An 18,807-nucleotide genomic window follows, 5' to 3' on the forward strand; every position below is an offset into this window, starting at 1 on the left:
ATGTTGCGGTTATGTGAACCAAGTCAATTTTCTAAAAAGAATATATAGAATTGTTTTTATGTTCGATAATTAATTCATCATTTATGGTATATAATCATGGATTGATAAGTTAACAATTCAACCCCAGGTCTAGTATTACTTCCGGCACAAGCCCTCGTTATCCCAGTCCTCGCTACCAACACCAGTCCGCACAATAAACAGACCTTCCGGGTCCCATTTCTGCTTGATCTGACGAAGACGCGGATAGTTAGGCCCCCAGAAAGTGCTCTTCCAATCTTCATCGTACGCATCAGCCTCGTTTAGGTATGCCCCACCTTTAGGTGCAGGGTCCAGCTTCTTCAAAATAGGAACTTCAACCTGAGTTAAGTTATTTTGAATTATCTGTTGCTCTTCAAATGGCGTATCAACATCCCAACCGCGCGCGATGATGAGATGCAATTGTGTCTCGCGCCAAATAGGATGCAACGCACTGTCAAGGTCAGAGTTGGCCCATACCTGTGGTCCAACTGTCACAAGACCTTGAATTCCTTCGTAACCAATAGATGTGTTTCCGGGAATTGTCTTCAAGCTGCGCACGGCATCTGTGACCTGCTTTGGTCCATCGGCTGATTTCAATAGATCTCTTGTTATGAGACGCGAGCCAAGAATGACGGGGATACCACCTCCGTCGGGGCCTTTGAAATTCGTGGTAAATAGGGAGGTCGCCTTCGGTGTCAAAGTCGCGGTATAGTTGAATGGGGAACCAGTGATTTCACCAAGCTTCTTGATGAATGGTTTCATCAGTTTGTTCACTTTCGCCACATCTGAGTGGTTTGCGAAACCGCCCTCAGCGTAGAACATTGATACTTGCTCGCCAGATACAGTGTAATCCGGAACTAAGTAGTAGTACATTGCACCACCAGCTTCGTTGAACTCAGGAAGGAACGAGTTAAGATACTCTACTGCGTCCCAATAGGAGTCCGAGCCAAAAGCACCGCCGCCGCTGAAGGTGAACCCGACAATGGGAGGGTCAGGGAATGCTCGCACTGTTACCGAAGTGACGACACCCCATGTACCACCGCCTCCACCACGGAGAGCCCAGAATAGATCGGAGTTCTGGTATTCATTTGCAATTACATGTCGGCCCTGGTAGCATGTTAGTGTTGGGATCGCTTGTAAATGAAAATTCTACTTACATCGGCAACGACGACGTGGAATTCCAGGGCGTTATCAGAGGCCATCCCAGCAACACCGGCGAACATTGAGTGCCCACCTCCTTGGATGTATCCTCCAGCGGCACCGACACCATGGGACGATCCGCCGACAGCCATAACACCGTTCTCACCGCAGAATGTGTACATATCAAACAGCTGCACCCCAGCATCGAGCGTCACTGCAAGAGGCTCAATCTTACCCTTGCCATTGTAGCCAGCGGGTTTAAAGTTCTTGTGCAAAGTCTTGTTCTTCATAAGATGGGTGTTGATCTGCAGTGACTCCGGGGCAGTGGATCGACCTTGATAACTGTGGCCTGTGTTGCGAATAGCAAGCCGCAGATTATGTGTTCGAGCGAAGGTTACGCCGGCTTGGATATCGTGGGGGGACTCGGCTTCAATAGTGTATAAAGACACTCGTCCCTGCCCGCATGGAATTGATCTCTTAGCGTCAATGTAGCATGACTGGTTCTGTTCTGGCCACATTTCCCAGTTCGAGTATTGCACGGCAGCTATTAATCACATCATCAGAAGATATTCATGGAGAGTGGCTCAATTTCCAAAGCTTCCACAAAAGCTTGAGCTGATCAACGTACCTGGGTGATCGGCCCTCCAGATGGAACTGCTTTCGTACTCTTTTGTGACATTGCATGCCTTATAGTTGTATGCGGAGCCATGACAAACAGCTCCAACCGGCCTCAGAGTATGCAAGCGACCTTGTGTTGTTCGATTCAAGCTCTCCCATTCCCTTTCAGCTGGCCAGCAAGATTCCTCGGGACGGCAGCGACAAGAACTAGCGGATACTAGACCTGTCGAGGCCAGAATCAAAGATGAAAAAATAGCCAAACGCATCTTGGCGTATTCTCTCGACGTCGAAAAAAATATCGACCTGATTATCGTGTCAAACAAATATTAAACTGCAACTTGAACAACTGAAGGACAACATAAGCAGAGCCCAGTGCTGTCTTCTATTTAAATACCACCCACGAGGCATTGATGTATGCCCAGGATGATCAGGGGCCGGTCAGCCTTGGCACCATACATCTTGTTTCATGGGCTCTTGACCAGGCTGTCAGATTATATTCATCACGTTCCTGATTATAGGGTATTTGGATCAGCACGAGGCTTGCAGACCTTGCTTAAAGCCGTATCGCTGTTTTTAAGCGTAAAATCTTGTAACCTAGTAGCCACTCCTAGAGGCCAAAGCTCGCCAAGTGCATGTAATGTGGGCCGTGGGGGCTTGCATTTCTTCGCTGTCAGCTCAGCCTGGGGGCTCTTTTCTCATCTGAGTGGGGGCCAATACGGAAATCGATACCTAAGGGGGCGAAGTTGTGGATTCTTTCGCCTCTCGAAATGCTCTCCTAGTAACAATTTCATTTTCAAGGTTATTTGGACAAATCCGGGGTAGCTTCAATTACTCCGTAAATAGAACAGATGTGCCCGCGCCAGTCGAAATTCGGTTGAAGACGCGTGTACCTCTACAATAGTACTATTGGGTAATTTTTTACTTAACATGAGTGAGGCTAAACATCTGTCAACAGAGACATTTTGTCCTACTAAATAACAAGTATATCGTATGTTATTTATTGAGGCTATTCATTGCTTATCGCAGCATGATTTAAATAGGGATATACCGTCCTGTACCCACCCTTTGTCGCTGAACAACACAGCAGAGCAATTTTCAAGCAAGAGCCGAGAATATGTTAGACAACCCAAAGTCTTCATTCAGCTAATTTCTTGCCCTAATAAAGACAGTACCTTTTCAAGTAGGATCGTTAGTGTTCCGTATTTGAATAGGTTCATGAATGGTGGAAGGACTTGATCAATGAAATGCTAAGAGATCCTAAGAAATTCTAATGCACAGTAGTATCTCATGCGTAGAATTGACGAATGCGTACTTATCATCCTCCTTTAGCACACTCCTTTCGATTCTCAGCATTAGTAAATTGCCAATCCCTGTGACCGCTGACCACCACCCAGCTTCTCCAGCTCAAAATGCTGAATCTGCCTCCCCTCAAAAGTGTCCACCACCGTAATTGAGGCTTCAATAGTGCCGTTTCCGGGGGAAAGAGCGTAGACAAAACGACCAGCAGCTTTGAGCTCAGTAAGACCTGGGTCACCATTTCTCAAGTTCAGCGTTGTCAAAGTTTTCGAGCCATCGGGTGTGATTTCGATGAGTCTGTCGAGCGCAGCATCGGTTACAAAGACGCTTCCTCGCGCTGGAGAGTAGGCAGCCCAACATGTAGCTTGCTGGTTCGCGATGACAAGCTTGTTCTTGAGTGAGACCTTATCGTTGACAGTGTCTAAGCTAAGAACAGTTGCTCCAAAAGACGCATCCGTTATGAATAAATCGGACGTGTGGGGGATTTCAACACCACCAAATAGTACTGCTGTACCAGGCAGTGAGCTCCGGACGTCATGGCTCTGAAACACCGACGAGTGCGAATCTTGGAATGCGAGGACAGAAATGAACCCGGTGTTGTTAGTGGTCGGATTCCCCTTCACTGTGGTGACTAAACGAGTATCGCTTGCAGCAAAGAAAACTTGCGCCACAGTATTTGTTGGCCCGACAGGAGGAGTGGTTTGATTAAGTCTGAAATCAAGTACTTGTGCCATTTGCTGCAGTCCCTGTTCTGTGAACCTAGCACAGGAGACACCGGACCTGGCCCCAGTGTATCCAACACAGGCTGTTTTGCGCTTCATTGAAGCGGCCACGGTGACTGGGAATTCGCCAGGAATGGTGGCCGGCTCTCCAACCATTGATATCCTTGTAGGACTGGATGGATCGATTCTGAACATGCTCAAGGTGTTTGATCCTGCGTTGACTGCGAAGACAACCTGCGGATTGAAATGAGCTTAGGAATAATGTGATAAATTGATTAAACAACTTACATCATCGATGACAAAAACGGAACTTTGCGATGAGAGAGCATCAGACTCAGCAGGTGCGTTGGTCATTGCGTTGATGATATCGCTACCCATGCCGCCTGACAAAGTCGCAATGCCGCCATAGAGCTTGCCATCACTTCCAATTGGGATAGATATGACGGAATTTTGTTGTTCATTTGATTGAAGATAGAGCGCTTTTGCACCAGGACGAACGGGACATGCGTCTAAATTGGCGTTGGTACCGCTGGCAATGAGAGCCACGATGAGGTGAATTGGAAAGGAAAAGTGCATTTTGAGAGAACAAGTAGACCACTGATAGAAAGGGACTGGGAAGAAAAAACTAATCTAATATTTGCTTGAAATGTCGAGCATATCCAGGGCCCTTAAATAATATTCCAGAAATGAATACTAATCATACTCATCGCAAGGGATGTTCAGATTCTACCGATTTAGGAAACTTTGATTAAGTCAACAATCTACCCCTAGGTTCCATACGTCGATCTGTTCCTTTAAAACATCATCATCATCAATAATTATAATCCCGCTAGTCTGAGAAATACATAGGTCAATGCTCTCTGCCCAAGTGGTTGTAAGTGCATACAAGCTGGAGGCTAACAAGGCATGATATATAGAGTTTGAGCTAAGCCTAATTGGGCAAAATGATCAGGTCAACAATCCGCCTGATTAAGGGTCCAAAGATTAAGTCAGCAACGAGAATCAGTACTATCGGTATTGGCGAATCTCCATGTTGATTTACAATTTCACATTCTAAGGCTACTCTATCTTCCCTTCACCTTGTGGCCGACCTCAGTGACGTGAACCCAAGCTCTGCATAGGCTCCGCTCAGGCTTCTTGGCGCCTGCTCCGCACTATGAAAAAAGCGTTTACTTTTCTTCCCGGCCTTCGGTCAGACAAGCCGGATTTACAGCCAAGTAAGCAGGATAAATATTACTGCCGGGATTATTTCTAAGCTTGAGAATCACAGAAAATCCCGGGTCGGCTCTCACAAAGCGCAGAGAACAACTTCGCAAAGCTCAGCAGTAAGATACATTGTATCTCTCCTTATAATGACAGGCTTATGCTGACCCGGCAAATAGCACACATCGTCAGCGTAAGGATAAATATTTCAAAGAACTTGAAAGTGAAGTCTTGCGCTTGCGTACGAGTGAAATGGCCTTGACGCTTCAAGTTCAAGAACTTCAAAATCGTGTCGAAGCACTACAAAACACGCCAGAAAGGCAGATACCAACTTCCTCATGCATATCGCATCATAAACCCGATGTATTCGAAGACGATGAATATTCCACTAATCTAGATTTCCGGGACATCCAATTGCCAATGCATCTGTGCATTCAGAATACGCACATTGAAGAACTCACCACTCCACCAGCAGAAGCCAATAACCAAACAATTGGCTTGATGGATATTCATCAAGAGGCTCCTTCATTTACCCCTGCAACCTCTTTGGACCCTTCACCAGCAGCCAATGCCAAATCACAGAGCATAAACATGATTGACGCAGGCATGGAGTTTGTTCTAGCGTATGTGTCCCCTTGGAACAGACCATCACTCTCTATCGTATCCGCCTAAAAACCCTTGAATAGACTTGAGCATCCGTGTCGCCCCCATCTGGAACTTCACGCAGATAAACCTAATGGTCATTGCCTCCTTGCCTCTTCAATTCTCATTGATCCGCACCAACAGCAAGCTCGGTCAATTGCTGGAAACAGTGCATCCTTGGATAAAAACGCAACCGCGATATTTGCTAGACTGTTAGTCTTATCCGAAGAGCTTGTTCTTGATCATGAGATTAGCCCCACTCAAGCTTGGTGTTACATCCTCCAGCAACCGTGGGCCCATAGGCTTGATGGAAATCAGCTAAAAAGGATGAGAGTGTTGCTAATGGAAACAATCAAATGTTACGGGTAGGTTACATTCTATGGTACTGGACGAGTATACTTCATCGGAAAAGTATTGACGCGGTGATATAGGTACGGCGCTGTGATGAGGAGAGATGTTTTTAACGATTGCCTGTTTCAGATTGCGGTGGATCTTATGTAGGATTGGAAGGGTTCTTGGACAAAGAATCATACCGAGCGTCAACGTCGTAAATAGAATGAATGTGCCCGCGCCGGTCGAAATATGTTTGAAGACGCGTGCGCCTCTACAATGGCACTAGTGTGCGAGGGCAACTTTATATTTACTATTGATAAGGCTCAATATCTGTCAGCAAACATGTGGTCATACTATGCAACAAAAATCTAGTATGTTAGTATTGTATTGGGTACGTCGAACTGAAAACTTAGGTAGAATAGAATGCACAAATCATGGAGGTAGCGTAAGAAAAACCTGATAGATTGCCTATTGATATGACTAAAATTTAGTTCAATGGCCCATAAGCACCTCATGGTGGCGGGGATAAAGCACTCGGGTATCTTCTCAAACATCCGAATTGTATATGTTGCCAGGGAGAGGTTCAATCAGTCGCTCGACCAACCTTGTTCTGGTTGACTCAAACTTCTTTACTTCCTGAGTTTGTTGACGCCTTCCCGCCATGTATTTCATGACGGAGTTACGAATACCACTGGTAAATGCTGTGGTTTGTGTTCGAAAGGCAAAGTGAATGTTCGTGAGTGCTGGAAACGAGGCTTCAATGATTGATGCTAGCTCATTATGGCTTTTTCTTACCTCTTCCATGGAGTTGACAGGATTAATAGGGCTTGGTTCAAAATAACCAATAACCCAACTTTGAAGGGCAGGCAGACCCAGGTTCTTAAAACCCCTCAGAGTCGAAAGGGTAAAGACCACAGGGATGTGAAGCTTAGTAATTGTTGGACAGTGGCGGGAGAGGGAGCCAAGAGATACGGCTGGGATGACGCTGACGCCGAAAAATGGGAAATGGAGCTGCTCCAAATTCTTGAGACAGGATCCCATTTCCTCGAAGAAGTCGAGTCGTCTTGAACCTCAGTGCCAACTTCATCAAGACAAAACCCATTCTCTATCTCAAAGCTTCGGAATAGGGGATATTTTGGCAAAATCCATGAAGCTTTGTAGAGGCATCGCAAAGTCCACACTCCCGGAAAGATTAAGCTCCTCTAGCCGTGGGCATGCCAAAAGCCAGCCTAGAACTTCGCAGCGAGAGAAACCCTCATCGGCAGCGTCCTCGCGCATGTCTCCTATCCATTGTAGATGAAGTCCTTGCAGTTTCTCCAGCTTTGAGAGAATGAGCTTTGCGGACTTCTTGTCCGTTAAAATGTCGAGGAACCGAATTTGGGAAAGGGCTTGCGCGTCTGAGTATTTGGTTTGGATACGTGACATTGCTGGCCAAAGTAATGGCGAGCTGACCTCCATATTGAGCATTTCCAGGTTAGGGCGAAGTAGAAGATGTCTTTGTACATCTTCATCAATAATATCCTTCCAGCCAGAAGAAAGCTCAATGTGCGTCGGGTCTGGCAGCCTCTCCAAGCTAGGTAGGAGTTCATCCGAGGCTATCACGTCGAATTACCTGTCAGGCCCATTATCCAAATGTAAGAGCTTTAAGTTGTGGGCCCTGTCCTGAGCAGAAGTTAGCATTTCAAAGCCAATACTGATCTCACGTATTCCCCATACCTGCAATTTTTTGAAAGAACAATTATGAGTGGTGGCGGCCATACAGCTGGAGGGCAATTAAATTGTACTGAGGAAGCATTGCCATGCAATCCGTTTGCATATTGGGGATCCCGAGATCAACCAAGATTGATTTGGCCTTTGGAAAGTCTATAGTACCTTTCTCAAGCATTCGTTTTATCCTGGCCAGGTTTTTTCGCGACCCGTTATAATTTTTCTTATCGCAACAAATCGCGTTTTCCGGGTGTACCTGCACATAGATTTTGCTTGTCAGCGAACCCCTACCAGTGAGGGTGCTCTCCTCGATGTGGATCAAGGAGCTCTATGAGAAACTCACCAGTTCCGTCGTTCCTGGTTACAAGATTACAGGGATATCATGGTGCCTATGTGAGAACATATGGGATTATCCCATGTACCCCGCCAAAGCCACTGAGGTGCCCTGTTAGTTCTTTACTTCATTTCAAATAGAGATAGAACACTTCAGCATCTTTAATCCCTCTTCTGCCCTCACGAATCGCCTAAATGATGTACGCCAAGTCGTAAAACACGTCAACTACAAAGACTCGTGCATCTCTCCCGCAAGCAGGAGAGGCGCGCTCGTTCACTTCGCTCCGCTGGGTCCACTTTCGGTTCCTCGAAAGATATCATCCAATGTCTAAACTTCACCGCTCAAAAGAAAACAGTTGCTGAGGAGTTGACCTCACTGGTAATTCATTGTGTCTCTTACAGATTCAATTGTCAATCTAACTTAGTAACTTGATTCCAACTAACCTTAGCGACAGGAATTATACAACCTGTCCCTTCAATCGCAGTCAATTGTTGATAATTCCAACTTCCAAGTGTCCCCAATCAACTGTCCAAAGTCACACCAGAAACACCACTTATCAATTACGGACCGCATACCACCGAGGTCCCGTCACGGTTGAATGAACATCTTTGGCGTGTCGTTGAAAATGCGTGACTTCCGCAAAGTTTTCATCATTAAAGGATCATGAAAGCATAGTGTACCATCCTCGGTCGTGATAGCGGATTGGTACTTGATCACATGACAGACATGTCAGCCACAGCGCGAAATCAACCTATCATATACGCCATATTGCCGCCTGCGACCTATGCTGGTCTTGGCTTTTCCCCCACTTCTCCTCTTTATCCTCTTTTCTCCTTCATCTTCCTCACCATACTTTGTTCTAGATTATACCACATCACACGTGTTACGAATAGAAGCTCGACGCCAACCCGCAATGGCAGATCCTTTAAGTATAACTGCTTCGCTGTTAGCTGTGATTACAGCTGCCGTTCACTCAACGAACAAGCTCCATGAAACCATCAGACGCTTCAAAGACCGCGACAAAACATTGGCCAGACTTCAAAATGAAATTTACGATCTTGTCTCTATACTGAACTCTCTGGAAAATTTGGTTGACACTGAGGTATCAATTCTGAAGCTTCTCAAAGGCCCCATTGAGAGGTGTACCCACATATGTCGAGAGTTTGAACAATCTATGGAGACCTTTGCCCGCAAATCCAAGACAGGTTTTCGAGATTGGACTAAATTGGAGTTCATGAGAGGCGATATTCATGAATTTATGGATACGATATCTGAGTATAAATCCACGATCTCGGTCGGCTTGGGTACCATTACTATGTTTGTCAGTCCTTCTCCTATTCCTTTAAATTTCACTAATATCCCTTCAGACAAAATGCCAAAGTCTCCCAGAAAGCTCTTCAGGATTATAACGAGATGATTCAGGACACGATGTATAACCTTGAAATTCACCTACAACGAGTTGATGAGAAACTTGCGCGATTGACCACCGATACCACAACTATGTCTAACTCAACTATTGATCTTAAAGACGAAAAAGAAGTAACTAGACAATGCCTTCGTATCTGCGAAGATGCGAGTCACTATATCGAATCTTTGGCGGATCGAGAGCCGGCTCTTCTTGGCCAGGGCCAACAAAACACGGCTGAGGACAATACAAAAAATCGGTTTGAAGCACAAATGCTCACACGCCAGGCCTTGCATGAAAATCAGGATAATTTTACTACGATCATCGGTCAACTTCGAAGTCGCTTAGAACACCTTTTGTTGAAAAATGACCCCAGTGACGATAATGAGAGATCGCGTTTACTGAGTGATATCAATACTTCTAAGCAATGCTTAGAAGTCTGTAAGGTCGCAAGCGAAGTTTCCATTCGAAAGGAATACAGAATCGGGGAGGTTGTTGCAGATGGTGATAGCGATCAAGTTGTGGTGAATACTTTAGCGGATCTATTTGATATCAAGAAAGCGTTATCTCTGGGTAACTCAGCACAGCTGGTTGGTTCCATGACGGATGAAGCACTCCGAGACTTGGCCGAAAAGCGATACAACAGCCGGTTTGGAGCTTTACCTACAGCCCCTTTAGCAGGGGAGACCCAAAACTTTAGGCAGCCTCGCCCAACTTCAAAAGGCTTTGAAGAGGAAATCAGCAGGCCGAAAATGAGGTACAACCCTACTTCCAATGAAGTGAGAAAACGATCTGCGCGAGAGGAAAACGAACAGCGTACATGTCAATAAAGCTACAAAATACAAATATTGAGGTATGGCATTCATATATAAGGCTCTAAAAAAAGGTCTTTAGTGGAGGAGATCTAGGTCCAGGTGCCTTAGAAGAAATTTCAAGCGTGGATGAGCAAGTGTCGCACGATAGAAGTTCAAGTCTACCAAATAAGTGATGGCTGGCATTGCCGTTGGTTTCTTTGGGACACTTCGTCTCCACCATCTCTCGACTTTGTTCTACCAGTATGATTCAGACATGAAATACCAAAAGCAGCGAAAATGAGTCTTGGCCATGGGCATTGACGCATCACTCGTGATGCGGCTGGGTACCTCGGATCGTCGATTATTCAATTTTCGGAAGGGTTATTTCAAGTGTGGCTTGTTTGTTGGAATGGACAATCTGAAACAAAACTGATTTCGCTCGCCTGTTTCATCGGCTTGTGGCAGACACGGGACCATGGAGTCCTGACGCCTACTCATAGAGGCTGAGGGTACAGAAATAGCCTGTTTTGTTGACTAAAGGCAGCTCGGATTACTTATGAAAGCCCTCGACGTGGTGGCGGGGCTGTAAAATACAGGAATGAAAAGGCTTTCAGATTGTTAATATTAATTTTTATTCCTATACTTGGCTTGTATATAATTGCCCAAATGCACATTCGTGTCTGTTCAAATCGGGAAAGCATCCTAAAGAGGGTCAGACAGTTGGAGCGTATCTCTCGTCTTGCTGACCGGCTGACTAAGCTCTAAGTAATTTTATCGAGCACCAAAATAGCTATCTAACTGAACTAAGGGACCAGTTAAAGTCTTATAAATATTAAACGCATGTCGTTAAAATATATAGGTTCGGAGAACTTCTTATTATAAATATTATATATAATGATGATATTTAAAGTAGTATTCCACACGACGGCAGGCGGGGCGCCATATCCCAGGAGTTTATTGGTAAATTCCACCACCTAAATTGACTAGTATTGACCTTGCAACTGCCTTGAAAGTTGGACCTATAGAAATCTCTTATTTCCAGCATGCTTCTCCCCTTCTTCACGTATTTTCTTTCTGTAATATAATTCGGTTCAGTATCTATGACACATATGACAAAGATATAGAATATTGTGGTAGCATACCGAGGAAAGTTCCGAATTCTAGTCTACTGTGCGACCGGGCCCTTGAAAAAGCTTTGTCTGCTGTTGGTGATTCGGATGTTCTTTCTTCACGGTGATTCCGCTGCGGTCTTTTGAAATCTGCTGAATCGTAGTCTCGGAGGCGTCTCCAAGACATTGAGTAGCGTATGCCTTAGCCGTGACTGATCGTGCAGTCGTTAAATGTCCGTTTGCAGAGCCAACGAATTGGAACACATTCTCCTCTGCAACGACATCCTCAAAGACGTTGCGACGTTCATCTTCTTGCCTCATAGTAGGAGTGATATATTCCCCTGTGATCGTGTCGGAATAATTAACTCGGTCGCTCATGGCTCGTGGAATATTTGAGGGCATGATCCAACTTTGGGTGCGGGGTAGTTAGTTCGTGACGGTAACTAAGTTAACTAGTTAACTAGTTAACAATGACCTAATGTCTCGATGACTCATTGATGGGCCATCACGTGGGGTGTTCTATTTTAGGCCTAAAAGGTCCGAGCGGAGTGACTGCGAGTCAGCCATTGGTACGCGTTTTTCCGTTATGTCCTAAAGAGTTAGTTTAAGGAGGTTAGACCTTCGTCGAAACTGGGCAGCTAAAACGGCTCCCGAGCTGACATTCCCTGACCATTGATCCCCCTGCCCAGCCCCGCTCCATTTCATCTCTTCCAATATGGCTGAGGTTATTGGTATTGCTTCGGGCCTTGCTGGCTTAGTGTCCTTAGCTCTCGAGTCGAGCCAAACGCTATTTAGAACTGTTAAAAGCCTTCGCAACCGAGAAAAGTCTATTAGGGATCTCCGAGATGCATTGCAAGACCTTGATGAGGTGCTAAACATCCTCCGGGAATCAATTAGCGCCGCCCCGTTCCCCAACAGCGGAATCCTTGAGCGGCCCCTGGGGAGATGTTTCAAAGCATGCAATGATTTTAACGCATTGATCATAAGTTGTTCTAAACATTCGAACGACGATAGCTTCAGCATCCGAGATTGGGCAAAATTGCGTTATATGGGCGAAGACGTTGTTGGCTTTCAGACTATGATTTCAGGCTACAAATCCACGATTACTATTTTCCTTGCCTACGCCAATATGTACGTTTTTCCTTTTTGTTGTCTTGTCTTGGGGTTCGAAGAGGCGTGTTTCCCACTAGACAGTTATTGACTTTTCCAGGAATTTGACCAAAACAACGAAAAATGTCATCGACGAATACAACGAACTGGTTGCAGACACCAAATGCGATCTCGAACTTCATCTACAGTCCATTGAAAATAGATTGAAGTCATTATCCACCGGGGGTGTTTCTTTAGAAGTGGAAAAAATCAATGTTCAGATGATGGAAGAGGAAAAAGAAAGCACCCAGCATGGCCTCGAAATTTGTGATCAATTTTCTGCTTATATAGAGCAGACAAGAGCCACTTCGCTAATGAAAATGACTCGAGTTCCTACTACTTCCGAAGTGGAGCCATCGTTCATAGAGCACAACATACCTTGGTTGATCCTCGCGCAAGCCTTGAACTCTGCAGAGAAGGAGGTCATTAGTTCTAGGTTAAGGTTACTACAACATCGCCATGAGCGAGGGATTCGGCCTCAATTGTTGAATTACCGAATTGCGCCGCTACAAAACGATGAAGCAGGCGAGCAGAATGAAAGTCAAGAAGAGGCCGACAATATTAAAAAATCTCTGAACTTTTTGGATCGAATATCCCAAGAAACAAGCGAAAGCCGAACCAATCATTTCGAGGATGTAACGACTGGCGATAGAAGTACCCAACTTGTTGTGTCAACGCTAAAAGACCTTGTCTCTGCAAGACGAATCACTTCGGGATCTAACTCGCTACAAGTGTTGGGACAGATTTCTGATGACTCTCTACAGCAAATGCTGCGAGAAGGCGATAAAACCAAAGAGCGCTGAGGGAGCCCGCAAATTAAACCAAGTGTGTAAATTTTGATTCTATGGCGGTTAAAATACAATGCAGACGGTGTCGAGAGAGTGGAGCTATCGAGGGGATGAAAGGGGGCGGATCGCCTCAGACGGGTAAGCCATCTAGGAAGCTCAACTGGAGAGAGTAGATAGGTGAGGAACTCACTGGAGAAATTGGATGCGGATGGATAGATTACACTATGATGAAGTGAAATCTAGAATCAGGAGTTCAAGAAGTCTCGGGGGTCCTAACTAGGAAGCGCTTGCACAAACAATGAAAAACAAAAAAAACACACATATATCAAGTGACAGGATTCTGAAGATATCAATAATTCTGTGGAAAGCGGTAGCAGCAGCCTGAGGGGGGTCACAGTAGCCGCGGGGGGGTCGCAGTGAATTGCGGGACTTTGGGGTTTTTCAAGACCACGAAAAAACCTGCAGCCAACTATCTTTTCTTTACTAACCGGCTTAAATAAACTAGGATATAATGTTGGTTCGTTTGACTAACGGTAGTAAAAACATAGATGGTTTAAAAATATATGTATTATTTACTAGTATCTTATCTATGACTTGAAGGGCTGAAAAAATCGTGTTCTCGGAAGGTTGCGTACTGAAGAACATCTGAGAGAATTTCCGGTATGGTGCCGTCCGTTATTGCCTTCCATGACGGATGTACATGAGAAGCCTTTTGCAACCCTAATCACATGATACTCTTTCCTGACTTGGCTAGTCAAGATATATGTAACAATGTTCCGATCCTGAACAGTATAGTACCAAACGCGTATAAAACAGGAGTTGGTGGTATGGTCGTGTTTAATTACAGCTCCAAAAATAGCCCCTCAAACATAGTTCCCTCAACAAACAGTGCCCTCAAAAAATAATTCCCGCAAAACGAGTTCCCTCTCTTCCCCTCGAATGGGATCGAGAGCTTCAAATGTTGAACTTTTGCTCGGAATTGCTTTTGGGGCACGTCCAGCTGCTCTCACCCGGGAGCTTTGTTTTTGCTTTTCATCCGGCGCCGACTTGAGCTGCGCGAAAGCAGGCTGAGTGATGGTAGGCTGAGTCTTTGGCGCCCGTAAAATGTGACTCGTCCCAGCTTTATTCGGTTTTCGAGCCTTGACATTTTTCGCTCGACTTCCCTCTCTACCTCTGCTCCATGGAGGCCCTAAAGAGGTCTCGCTCACCCCCGGTGCACTCTCTCCAATGGCGGAAATCTTTTTCTACCCGTCAGACGAGTATATACCGCTTGCAGGATAGTCGTCTATGCGTGTCCACTGGGGAGTCGGTGATCGATGAATTCTTTCGCAGTTTCGAACCAGGCCTCTCTCCGCCCCGCCGGCATGAGCTGCTGCGACTTTTTCTCGAGCAGACTGGAGCGCTACATTCATTCCTAGACACTACCGGGGGTCAATATCAACCAGTAAACAGACGGGTGCTCGCCGTGGTGGACGACCGATGTGATCCTTGTTCGCAATTAACGGATATCGCAGGAAGCGTAGCTTTCCTGCCTGTCCGACCATGGGAGTCTGAGGAGTACATGAGACGGCCTCCTGAGGGCTTATATACTCAGTTTTGCGGCGTAGATGCGGAAATGCTCTACAAACATCTTAATAGGGATGTATGTTATCCTCCCTTTTATGATATGGTCTCCTACTGATCTTTACAGAGAACAGGCCGGGCAGAACGCCGAATCATGTAGGTTACCTCTTGCATCGATGAGTAATGGCTAATTAAAAAGATATCTGGTCGATATGACACCGCTAGCGTGTCTCGCCTTGATCTCAACTGTCAATTATTTTCACCTTCCCCAAGTAAGGTCATTTCTCTCCCGATACGTGGCGTTTAACTCGTACATAGGGATCTCGCAGGTATTCTTACTCTTGGAGGAGGGACTTAGTATATGATAGCTGACATTAGTTCTAGATTCGCGGTTTTACCCTGGAATTTCATCTGCCTCATTATGTCCTCCGGCGAGAGGATGATCAACTCCGTGATGATCGACTCCTTCGGAAACACCGTCGCTTTCACCTCTCCGGCCAGGATGCTATCTACGAGGTACAACTGTCCCTAGTCGTTTTCGGGGTCGATGAATTCTTCTGGACTGCCTATTTTTGCGAAGACGCGTACTTCCGAGCCAGTAATCCAATCACCGAGCACCTTAAAGATAAGGGAGATGGGCCGTCATCGGGGGCGCGGATGTCCAAGTTCCCTATCTGGGACCCCCGGTACTATTTCCTCTCCATTTTAGTCATTCGCATGGGACAAATTACGATGGAATGGGCGGTCTTGATGGATATTATCGCCGGCCAACTTGACAAGCATGTATTTACACCTGCTCCAATACCCCTTGAAATATTAATACGTACACAATCTGAATCGCTAACCAGGATAACCTATTCCTGGAAGACGACCCGTCCTTGAGGAAAACGAAAGAATATACCTGGATTTTAGTCACCTTACGACAGCTTCGCAACCTACTAGCTCAAGTAATCGCGACGCTGGTCTCCTTCGATACGAACAATTCCGTCTACTTTGACCTTGAAGCTAAGGGAGCCCTGTACGACCGGTTCCGCGAGTGCTTCGACCAGGTACGTCAACTTACCGCTGAGTTGGCTTCTACTCGGATGATTCTAGAGCAACGTATTGAAACATTAGAAAAAATGTCGGATGTTGTATGTCAGTCCTAGTTTGCTTAACCCTTCGAGGAAAGTTTCTCTAATATGTTTCTAGCTGGTGAATGCATCGTCCTTGGCAGAAAGTATCACGGCCACCCGCCAGGGAGACAATATCCGGCTTTTGACGTATATTAGTATTGTGAGTTTTTTTACTCATTAACCAAGCGTGGCTAATGAAGCATCAGATCTATCTCCCAGTGACTCTGGTGACGGTGTGTTACGCGGTTTGATTTGCAGGTTTACATACTAAGCAACTGAAATTAGGGCATCTTCAGTATGAATCAAGTCAGCGGCGAGAATGCGTGGTGGAAATACTGGCTCTGTCTCGTTTGTTTCACAGCTGGTACTATCTCCATGGCTTTCGGAGTACAAATCGTCATGTCCCGGTGGAGATGTGGACAAGGCAAGCATGTCATGGATCACTTGAATGTCGTGCAGGCAGAACATACAAGATGATTGCAGGAAGAGCAAGTTGGTTCTAGATCATACAGTTTTGGACCAGCGCCACATTGACACTGAAAAGTCAGTAGTTTTCTCAAAATGAAATAGATTTTTGCTGTCTTACACAGATATACAGGTATGCCAAATGGGACATACCATATGTCGGAGCTTGGCATTCCGCGCACTTCTCATGTTGACACTTCTCACAGGTTTTTGCATTGGCGTTGTTATATGACTTGCAGTCCTCAATGCACTGGGCATATATCAGTGCTAGACAATATGAAGGAGCTGAGGGGCTGCTTACACAATACCAATCCTTCCCTAACTCGACAGGAAGATGGAGAGAAAATATAGCCATTGGAAGGAAGTCCATAACCAAGTGATCTTCTGTAGGAAGAGTAAATATGTAAAGGGTGTAAAAAGAGTAGAGGGGTAATAGGATGAGAAAATGGGAGGGGTAAAAATCCTTTGTCTGAAGTAGACGAGGTTAATCTTGTCAAGCGTAAATAGCTTGCGATTGGTGCATCGAGTATACAGCTGCAAGTATCAATGAGTTTTCGGTCATCAATAATGCGACATATGGCTAGCAGACGCATGAAGTCCAGGCTATTACGTGTCATTGCGACTATAGTCGCATCACTAGGGCGGCTGCAAATTTCAGAAATAAGGCTGAGAGGTTCTCTTGGACAATCTCACATGCAATACCTCGACCGGATCGAAGGTCATTGTAGGCATCCCTCCCCCCTCCTAGCACATAAGATAAGCCAATGAAGTCAGCCCTCAGTAGCATCATGTGGGTATTTGGCTGACCACCGCTGTCCGCTATCGGTCGCCCCTGACCTATCTCAAGGCTGGGTGAAATCTACCTTTCATACAAGTATCAGGCGAAGGCTCGGTATTGTTACAATGTAATATCAGAACGGTATTTGACGCTGTAATATTATTCAGCTCATCAGATCATGTGATTAGGGCTTGAAATAGCATCGCATATACCTCCGCTATGGAAGGCAATAACGGATGGCAATGTATGGCTAAAGCTGTTTGAGCCATCGAGTCCGCCATGGTTGTAAGGAAGGGATGTAAACTAAAGAGTAGGTAAACTTGATACCCAGGTTTGGAATAGCTTAGAGTGACTGCGAAGCGATGGGGAAATACCAACCATGTTGCTGCCTAAGGATCCTCAGTCTTATGGATCAATCTAGATACAGATACACAGTATCCATAACAAATATCACTGTTTAAGCCCCTATGCTGTCGTTGTTCTCATTGCATCACTATTGAAAGTTTTGACTGTCTGACTGTCTTGATGCCAGAGATATTATGCACAACAGAACCAATAAGACTTAAATTGAATGATCTAGGCAGGAGGGCTTTGTTAATCATTAGACAGTGTATCATTTCAACATTTGTGGGTACCTCTTTGAGCCATAATAAAGACAGGTAGAGGAGGCCCATAAGCCCATTTTGGTCCCTCTTGATTCTTTTCCATGCTGACGGTAGCTTTCACCTTAGGACGCGGAGATCGATGGAGAAGGCAATTAACATCGCCATTATTCAGTCTATCTTTTGTATGCCCCTTGTATGGTGGGTTTGGGCTGTGAGTATGCACCGGCTCCATGGGTACAGCATGACAACCCCTGTGACCATGATGTTGCGTTGGGGGCCTTGGCTGGCATTCAAGCTTGGGCTTGTTCACTCTGCACCTGACACCGCCATTACCGATACCAGCTGTGCCTGGAATATGTCGTTGGCTATGAGGATTCTGGTACGTCATCTGCGCATGGGAGGCTGTAGTATGGGAAGGGCAAGGATGTGCATGTCGTTGCTGCTGTGTGTCTGCTCGGTTATCGATTCTGGATTTGACCCTATAAATTTAAAATCCCACATTACCCACTGCGGAAACCAAAGATTTCGCAAGACAGCACTTGTACATACGTGTGATGGCCAGAACTAGAACAGTTATGTCCCCGATAAGCCGGGTGATTCTTTCTGTCTTGCAGATTGACCGGGAGGGGATTTCGATGCTTTTCTGTGGGACCCCCTATAGACCTTGTGCTTTCATGCTCACATAGCGTACGCGAACTATTGCTCGAGTGGGATTTAGAGTGCTCATGACAGATATGGTGCTGACTGTGGGCGGTTCTCATCTCTTTCATTGGTTGGTGTGCGTGTCTTCCGCACCTGGGTCCATGAGGACAGGATGAGTAAAACATACTGTGGTCTTGAGATATACAAAATTTTGTCCCTTGGCTCGACACTCGACTTCAACGGATCATCAGGTATCCGGATAAAGAACTTTGATTTATACTTCGTTTGCACGGCAGCCAACCATCTTGGACTGACCTAGGTGTAACAGTACATGCAATTTGACCTTAGTTCTCTAAGTATCCAATCTTCGGTTCCACGAAT

General features: G+C 45.6%; 8 protein-coding genes across 8 annotated transcripts; 4 read left to right on the forward strand and 4 right to left on the reverse strand.

Annotated features, from left to right (window-relative positions):
* Nucleotides 1-135: 135 nt before the first annotated feature.
* Nucleotides 136-2,042, reverse strand: N7478_002030 (FAD/FMN-containing isoamyl alcohol oxidase MreA-like protein; the record flags this gene model as incomplete). The annotated part of the gene is made up of 3 exons (XM_056918244.1): nucleotides 136-1,125; nucleotides 1,176-1,702; nucleotides 1,787-2,042. 3 exons carry the CDS (start codon nucleotides 2,040-2,042, stop codon nucleotides 136-138), a joined length of 1,773 nt encoding a protein of 590 aa, XP_056783855.1.
* A 1,086-nt stretch (nucleotides 2,043-3,128) lies between these two features.
* On the reverse strand, nucleotides 3,129-4,370 carry N7478_002031 (YncE family protein; the record flags this gene model as incomplete). The annotated part of the gene is made up of 2 exons (XM_056918245.1): nucleotides 3,129-4,028; nucleotides 4,083-4,370. 2 exons carry the CDS (start codon nucleotides 4,368-4,370, stop codon nucleotides 3,129-3,131), a joined length of 1,188 nt encoding a protein of 395 aa, XP_056783856.1.
* A 2,382-nt stretch (nucleotides 4,371-6,752) lies between these two features.
* On the forward strand, nucleotides 6,753-7,040 carry N7478_002032 (uncharacterized protein; the record flags this gene model as incomplete). Its single annotated transcript, XM_056918246.1, has 1 exon — nucleotides 6,753-7,040. One exon carries the CDS (start codon nucleotides 6,753-6,755, stop codon nucleotides 7,038-7,040), a length of 288 nt encoding a protein of 95 aa, XP_056783857.1.
* Nucleotides 7,041-7,082: 42 nt separating this feature from the next.
* N7478_002033 (uncharacterized protein) lies at nucleotides 7,083-7,430 on the reverse strand (the record flags this gene model as incomplete). The annotated part of the gene is made up of 1 exon (XM_056918247.1): nucleotides 7,083-7,430. The coding sequence occupies one exon, from the start codon at nucleotides 7,428-7,430 to the stop codon at nucleotides 7,083-7,085; it is 348 nt and encodes a 115-aa protein (XP_056783858.1).
* A 1,496-nt stretch (nucleotides 7,431-8,926) lies between these two features.
* Nucleotides 8,927-10,248, forward strand: N7478_002034 (uncharacterized protein; the record flags this gene model as incomplete). The annotated part of the gene is made up of 2 exons (XM_056918248.1): nucleotides 8,927-9,330; nucleotides 9,381-10,248. The coding sequence occupies 2 exons, from the start codon at nucleotides 8,927-8,929 to the stop codon at nucleotides 10,246-10,248; spliced, it is 1,272 nt and encodes a 423-aa protein (XP_056783859.1).
* A 1,124-nt stretch (nucleotides 10,249-11,372) lies between these two features.
* Nucleotides 11,373-11,723, reverse strand: N7478_002035 (uncharacterized protein; the record flags this gene model as incomplete). Its single annotated transcript, XM_056918249.1, has 1 exon — nucleotides 11,373-11,723. One exon carries the CDS (start codon nucleotides 11,721-11,723, stop codon nucleotides 11,373-11,375), a length of 351 nt encoding a protein of 116 aa, XP_056783860.1.
* A 313-nt stretch (nucleotides 11,724-12,036) lies between these two features.
* N7478_002036 (uncharacterized protein) lies at nucleotides 12,037-13,273 on the forward strand (the record flags this gene model as incomplete). Its single annotated transcript, XM_056918250.1, has 2 exons — nucleotides 12,037-12,452; nucleotides 12,532-13,273. 2 exons carry the CDS (start codon nucleotides 12,037-12,039, stop codon nucleotides 13,271-13,273), a joined length of 1,158 nt encoding a protein of 385 aa, XP_056783861.1.
* Nucleotides 13,274-14,438: 1,165 nt separating this feature from the next.
* On the forward strand, nucleotides 14,439-16,413 carry N7478_002037 (tumor suppressor protein LOH1CR12; the record flags this gene model as incomplete). The annotated part of the gene is made up of 8 exons (XM_056918251.1): nucleotides 14,439-14,900; nucleotides 14,949-14,977; nucleotides 15,021-15,093; nucleotides 15,206-15,604; nucleotides 15,670-15,954; nucleotides 16,013-16,096; nucleotides 16,143-16,169; nucleotides 16,222-16,413. 8 exons carry the CDS (start codon nucleotides 14,439-14,441, stop codon nucleotides 16,411-16,413), a joined length of 1,551 nt encoding a protein of 516 aa, XP_056783862.1.
* Between the last annotated feature and the right edge of the window lie 2,394 nt (nucleotides 16,414-18,807).

Source organism: Penicillium angulare, assembly GCF_028827245.1.
Source record: "Penicillium angulare strain IBT 27051 chromosome Unknown utg000002l_segment0_segment0, whole genome shotgun sequence".
NCBI classification, from domain to species: domain Eukaryota; kingdom Fungi; phylum Ascomycota; class Eurotiomycetes; order Eurotiales; family Aspergillaceae; genus Penicillium; species Penicillium angulare.